At 39.0% G+C, this 17,966-nt stretch overlaps 1 protein-coding gene across 2 annotated transcripts; it reads left to right on the top strand.

Annotated features, from left to right (window-relative positions):
* The first annotated feature begins 4,450 nt into the window (after nucleotides 1–4,450).
* On the top strand, nucleotides 4,451–16,992 carry atp6v1c1a (ATPase H+ transporting V1 subunit C1a). 2 transcript variants are annotated; one of them, XM_053674895.1, is made up of 13 exons: nucleotides 4,451–4,615; nucleotides 5,950–6,096; nucleotides 6,857–6,924; nucleotides 10,915–11,000; nucleotides 11,104–11,202; nucleotides 11,350–11,437; nucleotides 12,544–12,642; nucleotides 12,734–12,802; nucleotides 13,382–13,474; nucleotides 13,772–13,865; nucleotides 15,180–15,277; nucleotides 15,745–15,871; nucleotides 16,561–16,992. In XM_053674895.1, the coding sequence occupies exons 2-13, from the start codon at nucleotides 5,965–5,967 to the stop codon at nucleotides 16,657–16,659; spliced, it is 1,152 nt and encodes a 383-aa protein (XP_053530870.1). In that variant the 5' UTR covers nucleotides 4,451–4,615; nucleotides 5,950–5,964; the 3' UTR covers nucleotides 16,660–16,992. The 2 variants fall into 2 exon arrangements, with proteins under 2 accessions (XP_053530870.1, XP_017309329.1); XM_017453840.3 differs by having other exon boundaries at nucleotides 4,452–4,615; nucleotides 11,104–11,198; nucleotides 11,346–11,437.
* The last annotated feature ends 974 nt before the right edge of the window (nucleotides 16,993–17,966 follow it).

Here is a 17,966-nt window from a genome sequence, read left to right as displayed (position 1 = left end):
CAGTTGAGGGTTAAATGGAAGTCGTGGGACTTGAACTGAAAGCCTTCTGGTACTGTAAAATAGAGGCACCCTTCCCAGTTCCTTGTTTGTTTGGATGTAGGTGCTAATGCAAAACACAAAGGACCCAAAATGTTGATAATCTCACATGTGCACTTGCTATTTTCTACTAATGTGCTAATGAACAGATGTTTGTGAGTTCACGTCCCATGACTGCCACCGTTGGACCCTTTATCAAGGCCTTTAACTTTCTGTTTTTCAGCTTTTTTCAGCTTTACACTGACCCAGCATTACATTAATACCACCTGCCTAATATTGTGTAGGCCCCCCCTGACCTGTTGATACATGAACTCCACAAGACCTCTGAAGGTGTGCTGTGGTATCTGGCACCAAGACGTTAGTAACAGATCCTTTAAGTCCTGTAAGTTTTGAGGTGGGGCCTCCGTGGATCGGACATGTTTGTCCAGCACATCCCACAGACGCTCGATCGGATTGAGATCTGGGCAATTTGGAGGCCGGGTCAACACCTTGAACTCTTTGTCATGTTCCTCAAACCGTTCCTGAACAATTTTTGCAGTGTGGCAGGGCGCATTATCCTGCTGAAAGAGGACACTGCCATTAGGGAATACCGTTGCCATGAAGATGTGTACTTGGTCTGCAACAATGTTTAGGTAGATGTTACATGTTAAAAACTACATCCACATGAATCCCAGGAGCCAAGGTTTCCCAGCAGAACATTGCCCAGAGCATCAAAGTGCCTCCGCCGGCTTGCCTCCTTCCCATAGTGCATCTCTTCCCCAGGTAAGCGACACACGCACTCGGCTGTCCACGTGATGTAAAATAAAATTTGATACTGCAGACCAGGCCACCTTTTTCCATTACTCAATGGTCCAGTTCTGATGCTCTCGTGCACATTGCAGGTGCTTTCGGTGATGGACAGGAATCAGCATGGGCACTCTGATCGGTCTGTGGCTACGCAGCCCCATACACAGCAAGCTGCGATGCACTGTGTGTACTGACACCTTTCTATCATAGCCAGCATTAACTTTTTCAGCTCTTCTGTGGGATCGGACCAGACGGGCTATCCTTTGCTCCCCATGCGCGTCATTGAGCCTTGGGTGCCCATGACCCTGTCTCCAGTTTACCAGTTGTCCTTCCTTGGACCACTTTTGGTAGGTACTAACCACTGCATACTGAAAACACCCCACAAAACCTGCCGTTTTGGAGATACTCTGACCAAGTCGTCTAGCCATCACTATTTGGCCCTTGTCAAAGTCACTCAGATCCTTATGCTTGCCCCTTTTTCCTGCTTCCAAAACACATCATCTTCCAGAAATGACTGTTCACTTGATGCCTAATATACCATGACAGGTGCCACTGTAATGAGATAATCAATGTCATTCACGGCACCTGTCGGTGGTTTTAATGTTATGGCTGATTGGTGTATGTCTGCACTGTGAGAATGAATATAAATGTCAGTAACCGACTCTGTAATCACCAGACATGACCGTCACTGATAGGCTGCATGAATCTACAGTTTGGGCTAGAAAGAAAGAAGCCTAGCCTAATTTCTTCATACCGTTCGATGTATCTTTCTTACAACCATCGCTGGTGCTATTGCGCTTCGTTCCACAAAAGTCAAAAAGACATTTATTAACAACAAATGATCTGATGGGGATGCTAAAAACAAAACCTTATATTGTTATCTTTATATCTTCGAAATACCATTATATCACCCGCCCCTGCAGCTTTTTACTGGAAATGCAGTTTTTTAGTCTATATTTAGACCCAACGATATGCTGTTGACATTTGGGAAACTAAGGAGTCGTTGTAATAACACACTAGCGACACGGACGTCGCTGGAGACTAAACAGCCTCCGATATTCTCCTCCTGCCACCCTGATATGCATGCAGGTGACTGATTAGGCGACGCGTGCCTAGATATTGTCCCCGTCGCCTGGACAGAGGCCAGCCGCTGGGCAGCGAAGCGTGCCTTTTGATCTGAGCGTTCGGCTCCAGTCAGTCCCGGCATTGTGTCCCAACACAATGCAACCCAGACCTGCTGAACTCCACAAACAGATCCCTTTGTGGGTTTTTCCTCAAATGCAGGGTGGGGGACACCCATGGACAGGAAGTGGGACTTCAGTCCAAATACAGAAGGCCGTGCCTTCCTCGGACGGGCGGCTGACTGGGCATTCCTGAATCTAACCTCCAGGGAAAAGCCAGCACTGAAAACTCGGATTGTTTAAAACAGATCTCTGAATTTCCCTATTTGATATCTTCAATGCATTATTTAAAGAATCCATTTCTGGCATTTACTGTTGTACGAATGCCAGTGGATTTGGTCTTGCATAAATATTCACCCCCTTGAACTTGTCCACATTTTGTAGTGTTACAGCCTGGACTTAATTGGGATTTTTATTATTTGATTTACACAATATGTCTGACACTTAAAAATGAATAATATTGTTTTTATTGGAACAAAATTTAACTAAACAAACAAAAAAAAAGCAGACGTTTGTTGGTTGCATAAGTATTCACCATTATGGGTCAATACCTGCTAGAACCACTTTTGCAATTGCAATTATAGCGGCAGGTCTTCTGTTTCTGTCAGCTTTGTACTTTACAATTTTTTGCCTATTTTTCTTTGCCCAAAATCTATCACAATATATGGAGACCGTTGGTGAAAAGGAATTTTCAACTTTTGCCAGAGATCATATATAGTCCCCTCTGAAAGTATCGGAACAGCAAGGTCAATCCTTCTGTTTTAGCTCTACATTGAAGAAATTTGAGTTTAAGATCAAAAGATGAATCTGAGATGGATTTCTTGTTATTTACACATCTACATGTGTTCAACAGCCTAGAACATGGCACATTTGGTGGCAGACCAAATATTTTTTAGGTGAGCATATGTATTGGAACAGATAAGTCTTGAAGTAAATTAAAGTAAATAACACTTGTTATTTGGTTGCGTATCCCTTGCTTGCAATAACTGCATCAAGCCTGCGTGCCAGTGTGTTTTGGCGTTTCTCTCAATTAGACTGGATGCATTTCTCTGTAATTTTTGCCAGAATATAAAATGTTCCTATAATCTTCTGAATTCATTTTGCTGTTACAATTATGAATTACTTCATCAATACAAAATTAGTGAGCCTGTTTCAGAAGCAGCCATGCAAGCCAAAGCCATGACACCACCACCATCATGTTTCACAGATGAGCTTGTATGTTTTGGATCATGAGTAGATCCTTTCTTTCTCCACACTTTGGCCTTTCCATCACTTTGGTAGAGCTTAATCTTAGTTCAAGAACGTTTGTGGCTCATCTCTGTGTTTCTTTGTGAATCCCAATCTGACTTTCTGATTCCTACTGCTGATGAGTGGCTTACATCTGATGGTATGGCCTCTATATTTCTATTCTCAAAGTCTTTTTTGAATTATGGAACGATTGTGATACTTTCACACCTGCCCTGTGGAGGTTGTTGATGTTTTGGGTTTTTCTTCACCACTCTCATGTTTCTGTCATCAACTGCTGTTAGACAACCTGTTTGGTATCTGGTTGTTAGTCCAAATTGTTGTATTGGCTATGTCCAATGCTTGTACAATGACTGTGATCGATTTTCCCTCTCTTCTCAGCTTCAAAATGGCTTCCTTTTCTCATATAGACAGCCCTCTGGTCTTCATGTTGGTTTATCATTTTTAACAAGAAATACAGTCTTCAAAGTTGAAACTCAGGGCTCAAACCAAGAGTAAACATTCAGATCTATTCATTCTTTAAACATTTAATCTAACAGGGCACACCTGGACAACAACGTTACTTCATTTCCTTTCCAATCCATCTTCTAACTTGTTTGATGTTATGTCAGGTTATGTGACCATTCACAGTACCCACATAATAATGTTCGACAACAGAACATATTCCATCCATCCACTTTCCATACCACTCATCCTACACAGGGTCACGGGAAGCCTGCAGGCTATCCCAGGGAACTCAGAGCACCAGGCGGGGGAAACACCCTGGACAGGGTTCCAAGTCATCACGAGGCACAATCGCACACACTCCCATTCAAACACTATGGTCAATTTGGAAATGCCAATCGGTCTGCTACGCATGTGTTTGGACTGGGGAGGAAACCAAAGTATCTGTAGGAAACCCCCAAGGCATGTAAGAACATGTAAGCTCCACACACACAGGGCAGAGACGGGATTCGAACCCCCAACCCTGGTGGTGTGGGGCAAACATGCTAACCACTACGCTGCCATGCCTAATAATAGAAAAGATTGTTTAATTTAATTTAAAACTTACCTTTTAAAAAAAGACTTGTTTACAGCTTTACGACAACCTCCAAACTCAATCGTGACTGAGTATTAAATAAAATAGATGAAATATTTGAGTGCAGTAGCACCTCCGCTGCATCAGGTGGCGCTGTGACGCCGCGGTTTCACTCATTCTCCTCCTCCTCTGGCGGATCAGCTGACTGTGATGCGCTCTGGAAACACCACTGTTATGACATTATGAATAACCATTCGTACAATTTACCGCTTTAAATAATAACACGATTATAGACACCAATTAGTATTTTATCTGCTTTTTCTATCACGTGTATCCTCGCCTAGTCCAGGTAAGCCGCTTTTTCTGTGATTCAATTCATTTAACATGTTGCGGTGAAATAGAATGGCAGCTAGCTTTTAGCCATGTTAGCTTTATAACCTTTCCAGGCGAGCTAGCGTTAGCTAAATGTATACGAGTTATTATATACGTATATGAATAAACATCACGAGTTGCATAAAATCACACGTTATATTATATTATGACAGTGCATACAATACATTACAATACAATACAGTACATTACGACGCAAAAACAGCGAGGAGTCACAGTACGATATGTGTGTTCAAAGCAAGGATTACAAAATAATATTAGCAAGTTCGACAAATTGCTGACATAACGATTTTAAATATTGATTTATTAGAATAAATACATTAATATCATTATTTTAAAATATTAAATATTGCTGTTCTGTTTGTGTTTGTTTTTGTAGCACAAATCAAGCGCTTTTAATCGGTTCGATCCGAAATACCGTCCTGTACTACTTAGTGCACTACACATCTCAGTGTAAAAACCATTACTGTTATGTTACTTTATACTCTGTGTAGTTCAGCTATGTAGGGGGGACGGGGGTATTTGGCATTCAGCCATATTTACTGCAGCAGTTATCTACGCGACGGTAAATATTCCCCTTAAAGTGTCATTTTAAACCACTAAAATAATAATACTAATATTTATAGAATAATAAAACGCTGTATATTTTTATGACTACTCCGTAAACTCCTAAATTAGCTTATAAACATCTCTCTCGCTCTATTTAAAAAAAAAAAAAAAAAAAAAGTTCACCGTGAATGAATATGTATCAATATGCAAATCTTGGGAACGCCCCCACGTCATCAAGGCGTTGCTAATATCAGTTATGTAAAATTATTTAAGTTAGCTAGTAAACTTTCTCGCATTTGTCACAGCTGGATAAATTTATGTCCAAAAATAAAATGTAGACTTTTATTTATTTATTTATTTTTACCCCAATTGCCAAAAACATTAACCCTTAACCCTATCTGCTCCAGGGGTATCATGGCTGAACCTGCGTTTTCAACCACAGAACTTCACTGTGATGAAATGTATATCTGACTGACAAAGTCTTCTTCTTCCTCTTCCTCTTCTTCTTTTTCTAAGAATGTCCAGACATTTCCCTGTTCTGAGAGAAGAATAAAAATCCGTTTACTCCAAACTCACTTATAATGGAAGCACACATATTGTAATCCATTAATAAACTCAGTATTTAGTGTATAGACGCAATACACAAATCAATATACCGATCTCTAAAACCCCTGTAAAGCAAGACTGCATGCTTGTCCTGTAGGATTGTGTACGTAATGAAAGCAAGCTCTTGCTGTTTTTCAGCGTCAGCATTCAGTCATGACGGAGTTCTGGTTGATCTCGGCTCCTGGAGAGAAAACCTGCCAGCAAACATGGGACAAGCTGATGGTGGCCACCACTCGCACCAACAACCTGTCCACTAACAACAAGTTCAACATCCCGGACCTTAAGGTTCTCTTCATATTTTATTTATTTGTTTATTTATTTATTTACTTCACATACCCCGTACCATTTGGTGCATCACTGAAATGTATTACGGGCAATTTATATCCACAGTGTTTTAGATTCATTCGATATTTACGCCTTTGTCAGACGGAACCGTTTACTAGTTTTGTGTATTTCCCATCTGAGGAAATTCAGGACTTCTCTGTTTGAGGAAACTGTGAATCCTTTCAGTTCCTCTTGCATGAATCCTGTGTGAGCGAATTTAACTGTCCACGCTTCTCCTAAAGCGTTTCACAAGGACTAATGCGATTTATTGGGTTTTAGTAAAATAAAGGGTTACCCAATGCTTACATGCATAGCGATTCAGCCACAATCTCTCGTTTTCTTTGCTGTAATTTAACAAAAACATCTGTGTCTTTATGAAAGAGTAAAGTATCCTCACCCTTTTCTTGGTTTAGGTGCGATGTTCCTGGAGCACCAAACATACAGGAGGCTCAACATTTTGAACATCTTTTAGTTTATAACACGTATTATCACTGTTGCATAACGCTGACTTTGCACTTCTTTTTAGGATGAAAAGTATGTGCTCGTCTTTGCCACATAGCATCAGTTTGTACCCCTTTATAAGTTTGTTGGTGCCCGATGAGGCGAGAACAGAGGCGGCGCCGCATGAAGCTCTGACTGATCAAACACAGCCTGGCTGCGTTTTCTTTGCTCCATCATGCTGTTTTCTGATCAAAGCCCATGTCTCTCCGTTCTCCTGTAGGTCGGGACGTTAGATGTTTTAGTCGGACTCTCAGACGAGCTGGCCAAGTTGGACTCTTTTGTGGAGAGGTATGTTTTTTTTTTCCTCTCTCTCTCTCTTCACTCTCCAGGAAAACATTGCAGTGCAAACCATCACTCTGGTCACACACTTTGATCTGAACAAACTTTTCCAGTCTCACCCAGGCTATTTCAGTTTGCATTCTGTGAAATGTTGTGTGCGAATGGTGCGATTAGATAGGACAGGCTCAGTGTTCAGGGTTCGAGTCAAAGGACTTTCCTGCTTATTTAGCGTGCTGAGGAATCTCACTCAACAGTGTGATGCCCGCCGTCCCCGGCTAAAATTAACCATTAGCAGTTTGGTGACACACCAGCGCCTCTTTCCTCAGTCATATTTAAAACTCATGATTTATTCCTCAAGCGCGGTTACAAGGTTCTATTTATAAGTGTCTGGAAGCTCTAAAAGCTCAGACTTCACAGACAAGTCTCCTGGACAGAGTCCGTTTTTTTTTTTTTTTTCTAACCCTAGGAACAATATTATATATATTATATAATAATATATATATAAAAACAAAGTCAATGTTAAGTGTAACAACCCTTTGCTGTTTAAAAATGCTTCATATGTTATATGCTAAATATGTTGCTTTCTTTTCCTGTAACATTTTCTCTTTTTTTTTGTTGGAAAAGTAATATTTGGAATAATTTTTTTAATTGAGTCAATAATGCAGATGTAATAAACGAAAGAATTTAGACATAATTTGTATTTGTAAAAAAAATTAGGGTGCCTAAGACTTTTGCACAGTACTGTATAAGCACATGATAGAGAGACAGACAGACAGACGTATCTGTGGCATGTATGAGGATATGATGTTAATATTGTGATAAATTGTCACAATACATGTTTCTTAGCATATTATTGGTATCATTATAACTTCTACATGTTAGTTGTTAGTCACATTAACAAATAAACTATTAGACACACTTTATCGAATGGTTAAGATCCACCGCCATGTGATTTCTGTAAGATAAGAATGACTTTTGAGCAAATTTTACAGGACTCTTAACTATATTCAACAAGGTTTCTATTCAGAAAATACTTATCTGGAAGGCCTGCAAAATGTTGGAATTAGAATTTTTTTTTTTCAAATATTAAAGCTGCAGTACTTACCTTTTGTCTCTCTATCGCCATCTCTGTTTGAAACATAAGATTGCACGTTACTTACGGAGTTATTATTATTTTTTACGTTGATTGTGATCCTCTGTGTGGATGAATCTGATGGGTTTGAGGTATTCGTATTGGCTGTATATTAGCGCCAATACTTTACAGCGGAGGTGGCGGTGGATACGGTTTTCTTGGAGTAGAGGTCAGTTGCTCTCTCTCATAGCTAGCAGAAAATAAGTGCAATTTCCCACACTGACCATAGCGAAACAAAAAAAACAACAACATAGGAAGCTCGATACCTAGCTGAATCAAGCGAAGAAGTGTGCCAATGTTAGCGAGCTACCTATTAAGCCACTGAAATGTCTTACAGAGTTTTCTTTTTTTTTTTTCTTCTGCTGAACAGGTGTCAGTCTTCAATCCCTTCAGATCTCGTAGTCGTCGCCACCTCTCAAAAGCCATGCCGATATTTATTCTCGTTTCAGCACGGGTCCCTGTCGCTTTCCCTTTTTGACTGCAGGCTCTTCGCAGTTCGAGGTTTCTTGGTTTTGACAGTAAATGTCAACGATGATTGCGTTTAGAACGATCCAGATTAAAAGCAGCCATCTAGATGATGCATTTAAATTCTAAGCAGTTGTTGTAAGAACAAGCTACAAACACTTCACCATCCTCAGCCCCCACACACACCATGTAGTAGCTGGATCTCCTTCTTTCTGTTTACGGACGTGACTAATGGCGTCAAACTGGCGTTTCCCGTGAAATCCGACCCGACAGCTCAAATTATAAATCATTATTATAAGCTGACCGTTGCGAATCCAGGGTAGGGTGAGGAGACAGTTTTGAACACTGATTCTTGTTATGTATTCGCTCAATAATTGATTTTTGTTCATTTTTAACCAAAAAAAGTTCCATACTGCAGCTTTAAATTGACGGATCTTGTATAGTTTGATGTTGTGGAAATGTTGTAAGATTTTATTGAATGTCCTGTTTTATTTACGTTGGCCTTGCCATGAAAATAGCCATCGATGCTGACATGGCATTGAAAGAACAACAAATAAATAAACAATTAGTTGTTAAATGGATAGCTTGGTGGGGAAAAAATCAATTCGCATAATTGTCTAAAGCAGGGGTGGGCAATCTTATCCAGAAAGGGAAGGTGTGGGTGCAGGTTTTCATTCCATCCAAGCAGAAGCCACACCTGAGTCTATTGAATGCCAAGATCAACTGACTAAACAGGTGGAATCAGGTGTGCCTCCTGCTTGGTTGGAATGAAAACCTGCACCCACACCGGCCCTTTCCGGATAAGATTGGACACCCCTGGTCCAAAGGCAGTTGCATAATTCTGTCCATAAACATTTAAAATACATGACTACAGTATATTGCAAATTCAAAACTGCAGGGTGTCCCAAAAGTCCCCATGCAAAGGGGACTTTGTGTGCGAGCACCACATCGGTTGTGCCTTCGTCAGTGGATGTTCGTGGACGTCCACTTCTCGGTCGGTCCGCAACACTTTCAGTCTGTTTGAATTTGTTAATAAAGGTGGTAACAGTGTCATGTGTGATGTGTTCGCCATGTTTCCTGTTGAAGTCCATCGCAACCTTGTGACAGCGTCCCGATCCAGCCGGATTTCAATACATTCTTCTTTTGTCAAAGACATTTCTTAAAATCTGGAAAACAAAATAAAATATAAACCAAGTATGAAAAATTTTGGAAGATATTTTGCTAAAAAGTGTTAATTTTCCCCCTGTGTATGGATGCTTTTGGGACACCATTACACTCTAACACAAAAAGTCTTCAGAAGAGGCGGGCATGACAGAAATCTTACCAATATTAGCAATACAGTAAAACACATATAATCATATAGTAGATATTTATGCTCTTCTGAATTTTTTATGGAATCCAAACCCACACAATTAACCAGTTTTTTTTTTCTCTTTCTAAAACTACACGGATTTATACCACTTTGTAGAAACCTTGAATGACATCAGCTGCAAGACAAATGACGTTTATAATTATGTGCTTGTTTGTATTTCAGTGACAAACGGTTGTCTTTTTAAAAACTTTTATTAACCGTAAGAGAGCGGGAATGACTGTTTATTGCTGCTTTAACATAAATGTTTACATGAACTTGTTTTGTGGACGTTCCACAACATTAAACATGGCTGTAAACGGGGGAAAAACGGACCATGTATCTGCATTGTTTCTGCAAGTAAAAATTGTTAGTGTCGGCAAATTGTGACATGCTGTTATAGGGAAAATATTGATTAGATTCACAAACTGCCCATAGACTTTCATTATAAGTTTTCATGTGTTCTGTACACGTTAATGTGATATTTGTGAAACTGTACAGGAAAATGCTAGAGTAATTGTTTTTTTAATTAAAAGGCAACCAAGCAGGTCTGTTCTTTCTTTCCTTTGTATTAGTATAGATAGTATGTAGCTCGTGACTCCTTCTGGGCCTCAGTGAGAAAAGTGTGGACAAGATGATATAATCCGAACTCTTGATCGTTTCATTTTAATCCTCCTGAGCACCAGATTGTTTGGTTTGTTTGTTCGGCGCAGCAGTGACCCGATTGTGTAAATGGATTTCATGGTCCTAAAGCAGCAACACACCCACTGCCCAAATAATAGAGGATGCTCTTATTGCTTCGGAGTTTCTGATTTATACATCCAACAGTGACTATAAACCTTATTTCCTTACAGTCCCGAGGGGAAAAGATTTGATTTGATCTGATCTGATTTCTTACTCCCTTGTTTTTTTTTGTGTTTTGTTTGTTTTAAATAAAGCTTCTCCATTTTCACAGAATTTGTCAGTTTGTCTTTGAAGTTCTCACCGAAGTGTGTTTTCTGAGGAGAGTACAGGATGGTAACAGGGTGCGATGTATGTTTGATGCGGTTTGCAGTGTGGTGAAGAAGGTGGCGCAGTACATGGCCGACGTGCTTGAGGACAGCCGTGATAAAGTTCAGGAGAACCTGCTGGCAAACGGAGGTGAGACAAGATCTCCTTCATCTCCATACGGAACCTTTTATTTATTTATTTATTTATTTATATTTTTTAAAGCTTTTCTGAATTTTCTTATTCTTGTTATTAGTGGATCTGATCACCTACATCACGAGGTTCCAGTGGGACATGGCGAAATACCCCATAAAGCAATCTCTGAAGAACATATCTGAAATCATATCTAAGGCAGGTCTAGATGCATGTATTATAAGTAACGATAATGCTCATGGAGCAGTTTTGGGGGTTGTGCGAGTGCGTGCTTGTATACCTCAGCCATGTGGATAGAGTGCTGAATAATAACGCTTTTGTCTTGTCTCCCTCTGCTGTGAACAGCAAGTAACGCAGATTGATAACGACTTAAAGGCTCGAGCTTCAGCCTACAACAACCTGAAGGGAAACCTGCAGAACCTGGAGAGGAAGAACGCGTGAGTGAAGAACGCTAGCATGACCAAACTGTTACTGACTCTATTTAAATCCATTTGGTTTAAGACTAGAGTTAAAGTAAGGGCTTCATTTGCATTGTTAACACAGTCGTAATTTTAAAAATGGGGTATTGTGAAGGTAAAATGCTACCAGTGCACATAGAGTGCAAAAGTTTGCACCCCTCACTGTTTTTAAATGAAACAGTACCCAAATTTTACAATTTATCAACTAATAGAAAGAGACGGAAATTAAATGTGGGTGTGTCCTGTGAAAAGATAACAATCCAAACCTTTTATACACATGTAATCATAAGTAATGTACAGGTGCATGTCAAAAAATTAGAATATCGTCGAAAAGTAAAATTTTTTCTCCAATTTAATTCAAAAAGTTGAACTTTCATATATTGTAGATTCATTACACATAAAGTGAAATATTTCAAAACTTTTTTTTTGTTTTTTTGTTTGTTTTAATCTTGATGGTTACGGCATACAGCTCATGAAAATCAATAATCCAGTATCTCAAAATATTAGAATAAAGATTTTTTTAGATGCACCTGTATAAATAGTGCAAAAATATTTTGCATCCCTCACGGTTTTTACATTTGAAAATAGTAGCATTTTTATTGTTTCATTTTACAGTAAATCAACTTAGAAGACATTTTGATTTTATGATGTTAAGAATGGAATGAAAGTGGGTGCATCCTGTGACAAAGCATAAGGCAAAAATAAATTATTTAAATAAATAAAAAAAACGCTCTTGAAGAAAAGAGAGCCAAATAGTCAAAGTCTATTAGTATTTTAATCAACAGATGCAATCATTTTGTCCATTGTGTGTATTTTTTGAATTTTACACTTGTAATGTTTAAAGGTTTTGTTAGTAGTTGATCTTCATAGTGTCTATACGCCCTACAGCATCTTTTAATTTAACACTGGTTGTGCATTAATAGATTGAAATTCTAAAAAATAATTGGTTTATTTTTCCAGTCAGTGATGTACAGTAGATTTAGAGTCACTCAGTTTTACATCTTGATACAAAATCTTGCAGCTACATGATTCAAAATGAATTCTGATGTTCAGGCTGCTTTATAACGTATAACGCATGTCCTCAGAGGGAGCCTGCTGACCCGCAGCCTGGCCGACATTGTAAAGAAAGAGGACTTTGTGCTGGACTCCGAGTACCTCATCACTCTGTTGGTGGTGGTACCGAAGTAAGTGAAGCTTGTTTGAATCTTTTGGTAGCGCTCAGAATTTAAACTCCCACTGTGTAAAGACTAACAATCGACACGGCTCTCTCATCAGGACCAATTATGCAGACTGGCAGAAGACGTATGAGACTCTCGCGGAAATGGTGGTGCCGCGGTCCACAAAGTAAGCTCTGCTTCTTTCTAAACCACGAGCCATGTTAATTCATGCAAAAATGCTGAGAGCAGAACATTAGGATGGATTCTGTTGATTATCAAGGTAATCCGTGTGTATAAAAATGCCTTGATAGATTAGTACAACTTGTCAACAAAGCATCCTAGTGTTGTTGTTTTTTTTTTTTTTCTTGAAGCAGATAGAATTTGGTGAGGCTTACGGTCCAGATTGATTTATAATTTTGACGTTGGGGGGAAAATGGATTAAACTTGGACAATGAAGGTGGAAGTGAAAAGAATGCTGGAGAGACCCAGAGGCGTTTATTTATCCTAAATATTCTTTTAGGGTGTCAATAATTTTTGCCATATATGCTTTCGGAAGAAACATTCTTAGGGAGTTAGCATGCTAGATGTTTCTTTGGTTGTTCAAGTGGAAAACTTCTTCTCCCACTCTCTTAAAGGGCGCCAATAATTCTGGAGTTTACAGTAAAAGGTAGAATGGAAGCATGCAAACATCAGGCCAGTATAATGGTTGACTGACACTGATGAGTCAGGATCTGCTGGACTAACTCTGAGCTTTGTTTCTCTACAGTTTGCTGTTTGAGGATCACGACAGCGGGCTGTTCAGTGTCACGCTGTTCCGCAAAGCCATCGACGACTTCAGGCACAAAGCCAGAGAGAACAAGTACGGTGGAGCTTTCATACTTACTACTTAAATGTGATTGGTCAGAAGGTGTTGATTATCGTTCCATAACAACACCATTCTGATAGTAGTGCAGGCTGTAATTCAGTTGATATAGATGTGCTAATACTTTATCGTTTCTATAGTAACAGGGACGTGTATGGCGCACAATCTTAAATGATCTAAGGTTAATAATAATTGTGAGAAAGGTGCCAAAGTGATGATTATTGTATTGTTAGTAGATATTTGGTAATTTTGCATATTCATAACCTTCCAGTAAGATGTGTTTACTGTTTACAGGTTCGTAGTACGAGATTTCCAGTACAACGAGGAAGAAATGAAGGCGGATAAAGAGGAAATGACGAGGCTCTCCACCGATAAGAAGAAGCAGTTTGTATGGATCAGTCTCGGCTTTTCCTAACAAGTGCTTTGTAATAAGATATAATACATCTCTAATGCACCAGAATCAGTGTTAGCTAGCTTATTATAATATATAGTTAGTAAACAAAGGATTTGATGATGATTATTCTCTTCTTTGCTCCCTCAACAGAAAGTCAGCAAGTCCTTGGCAAAAGTATCAGTGTTTTCACAAGACGTCGAACGATAGTGGATTTGAACCGATACAGATAACTAAGTAGGGCGAAACCTGCCGGTAACCGATTAATCAACCGATTAGATTTTAAAATAGATACTGAATGAAAACATATAGTATTGCTCAACTTTATTAGGAAAATAAACAGTACTGACTGTGCAATGAAAATATACTGTACTTCTTAAAATGAAATATATACATATTAACATATATTAACTATTAATAAATATTGATTAAAGTAGATAAAAGATATGCATCTAAACTGAACCAAAAAGTAACACTCCAAATAACAAATAAAAGTAGAAACATCCAGAATGAATCAAAAACACTTCAAATAACACAACAAAATTTGATGGTTTTTATGTCGCCTCTAGAGGCCGCTCTCGTACCGTATAATGACAGCGGGCCCTTCTCAGCCGTTCCACAACAGATGCGACCCGGTGTGGATTTTTTATTCACTCCAGCAATCAGTTATTGTTGACGATTGATCGGTAAAACCGATCAATCGGTCGACCTCCAGTTTTCACTCAATATGTATAATCACTAGTGGCAGGAAACTTACGAGAGAGCTTTGTGCTGGAATTTTTTTTTTTTTTCTAAATAACTCGGCCGATGTGTGCACAGAGTAGATTATGTTAAAGCATACACAGCAAAGGAAAAGTTGTATTTCACAAAAGTCAAAAAAGGAGTAGCATTTTTTTTTCCTCTTGTCCAATGAGCAGTTAACCCAGACATGAAATCTGCTTGTCTCGCGCCCCTGAGCTACTGACTTGTTCACCGGATATTATTTAGGCATAAAGTTAAAACCTTAAGTGAAAACAAACGTTAAAGGAATACTTCAGCCAAACACGAAATGTACCAGAATGTCACCCATACGTTAAATGTGGTTTATTAATGAAGTCATGGGCTTCTTTAGTGTTGCACTGGAGCTGAAAGTCTAATGTCGCTAGCAAGTGATCGGAACTTACCGATTTAGCCATGTCTGATAACGTCTAAACAAGTCAGTTTGATATGAACAAGTTTGATATTGTCAAGCTTTATTCTAAGCTATTAGTTGGCCTAAAACAGCGATGGTTATTAGCATGTGGTTATTAATGCTGTGTCTGGTGTCTGCAGGGTCCTCTGGTACGATGGCTGAAAGTGAACTTCAGTGAAGCCTTCATCGCCTGGATCCACATCAAGGCTCTGAGGGTGTTTGTGGAGTCTGTGTTAAGGTATAATTGTAGAAATTTCTGCAATATTCTATAACTGTAGTTCACACAAGTTTAGATTTGTACTGGGGTTACACTAGCTAACAAGAAAGCTACGTTTAAAGGCACCTATTTTAAATAATCACACACTCTTCTCAAACAGGATAGAGTTAAGTCCAATGAGATCTCAAACAGAGATACTAACTTGGTCATGTGATTACTCCTTTCAAACCTCAGACTCTGGTAGGAGACACTTGATAGAATGATAGAAGTGATTTGGATGATGAAATATTTCTTTTTTTAATGACTCACTCATTCGTTCCTCTTCAGTAATCTTCTCTATGCTGGTCAGGGTCGTGATGGATCTTAAGTCCACTTCACTTCAACTTAAAGGACAAACTTCGGACATTATCCATGCATACATTTGCAGTAATAGGAAAAAATGTTGTGTGTGCGCTCTGTGTTAACGGTGCTCGTCTTAACCTGTGCAGGTACGGCTTACCTGTGAACTTCCAGGCCATGCTGCTGCAGCCCAATAAGAAGAACATGAAGAAGCTGAGAGAAGTGCTGTATGAGCTCTATAAGCATCTGGACAGCAGTGCTGCTGCGATTATCGATGTAAGTGTCAGCTATGACCAGCATTCAGCATTGTACACACACACAGTGGCCCCAGCTTAAGGGTTTCTTACTCCTTTTCACTCTGAATGGGTGTGGAGTGGGACCAGTTTTCCCCAACGAAACAAAGAGAACCATCTTTCATGATTAGCGTAACAGAATAAGGACAGATTTAGCAAGCAAGTTTAGTGATATTGTCCAAACTGCCTTGAATGACATAGTTGAGTTTGTGCAAAAGTTTGTACACCCTGACTTTAAAATGATTGAATCAACGAGACCTTTCTTGTAAGCTGTATAAATTGTTGAGAAACAACAACAATGGTTTTACTGACCTTAAATTATAGGTACTATTTCAACACTATTTACTGGTAGTTTACAATTATAATGTTTTATCATTTTCTTTTGCACTTTTGTGTAACATAAAGAGGTGAAACATTGCTTAAGAGGACTAATACAAAGTGTCCATTGTTTAAATGCACACCTTGTTAAAATGTCTGACTAAAAAAAAATCCTAAATTGTATAGAGTTAGCAAACAAAATACAAATGACTAACCTGTATTAATTTTTGAAAAATGAATAAATTAAACTAATTCCTGGGCTTTTGAATTCATTTGGATAGGCAGAAACCAGTAATCATATGATTTATTTGTTTATTTAGAATTTCTGATTTTCATGTTCTTTGCTTTCTCTAGCAATCTGCTATGGACATTCCCGGGCTGAATCTGAGCCAGCAGGAGTATTACCCCTACGTCTACTACAAAATCGATTGCAACCTGCTCGATTTCAAATAATCCGCAAAAATAATGCAGCACTGCACGCCATCACATCCCACAGCTTTGTGGCTCAGTCCTAGTAAAGAAGTGTGAGATGTTGTTTCGTTGAGTTGTATATTTATCCTTCCACCTCTCTCTCTCTCTCTCTCTCTCTCTCTCTCTCTCTCTCTGTCTCTCTCTCACATGTTCATTCCTATTCCGAGATCCTCTTCACATTGCTGCTCACTCCGGTGTGTGTGACTGCTGTCCCCATCATGTTTACAGGATTTTTTTTTTAAACTCATCTCTGTATTTATAAGTGAATGGATCAGATCTGTATCTATATATAAAAGAAGCAATTCTGTATTTTAATGCAATCGTCATTCCATTGTCGGTTAGTGCTTTGTGTTTGTTCTATTTCAGAGTCATTAATAGATATTTTGTTGCGTGAGGACGCTGGTGTCTTTACCTTCTCTGTATCAGTAGTACCATGTTGAGGAACGTTACAGATGCTACAGTAATGGACAATGTGTTGTGTATATTTGGTGTTGATGAAAAATAATATATATGTGTGAAAAAATTGTGTTCCAGCCCTTGCATTTGTCGGTTGTTTTAAATTATTATTTATTTTTATTCTTATGAAAATGAAAAAGAAGCGACCAAGTCCAATTTGGGATAACTGTTGGCCTGGTGTTGATTAATTTTCTATAACAGCATGCTTCTGACAATAGTGCAGGCTGCAAGGTTTATATTAAATTGCTTATTATTGTTTCTATAGTAACAGCTCATTTACAAGGACTTGTGATGGTGGCACTCCTTATAATAAGCCTAATAATGAACAGATTAATCACTTGCTGTTGTTTAACAAAGGAAATCATTGATATTGACATGTTCTGTCAGGAGATGTTTATTTAACATTAATGGAGGGAGTTTCCTAACAGTCAGAGGTAAAGCAGTCATTGTAGGTTTTCTGACACAGGAAAGCCTTCAGGACGCCGCACTTTCCAGTTTCTCTGTAATTTGACAAACGTGGTAAAAAGAAAGGTTAGTGAGGGAACAGCTGTTTATAGCTGCTATAATGTAAGTAATAACAGGAATTCACCTGCTGTGCAGATGTTCCATTTTCCATACCGGGTTCCAACCCCTTGGCAGAGCACAATTGTGCACACAGTCCTGCCAATCACCCTACAACGCATAACTCTGGATTAGGGAGAAACCCCCGATGCATAGGGAGAACATGCAAACTCCTGGCACGCAGGGCAGAGGCAGAATTTAAACCCCCAAATGTGCTAACCAATAAGCCACCGTGCCCCCATGTTCCACAGTGTTAGATGTAATAAAACGAA

Source organism: Ictalurus punctatus, chromosome 23 (genome assembly GCF_001660625.3).
Source record: "Ictalurus punctatus breed USDA103 chromosome 23, Coco_2.0, whole genome shotgun sequence".
Lineage (NCBI taxonomy): Eukaryota > Metazoa > Chordata > Actinopteri > Siluriformes > Ictaluridae > Ictalurus > Ictalurus punctatus.
Note: the sequence above shows the minus strand (reverse complement) of the source record. Positions and strands in the feature narration are given on the sequence as shown.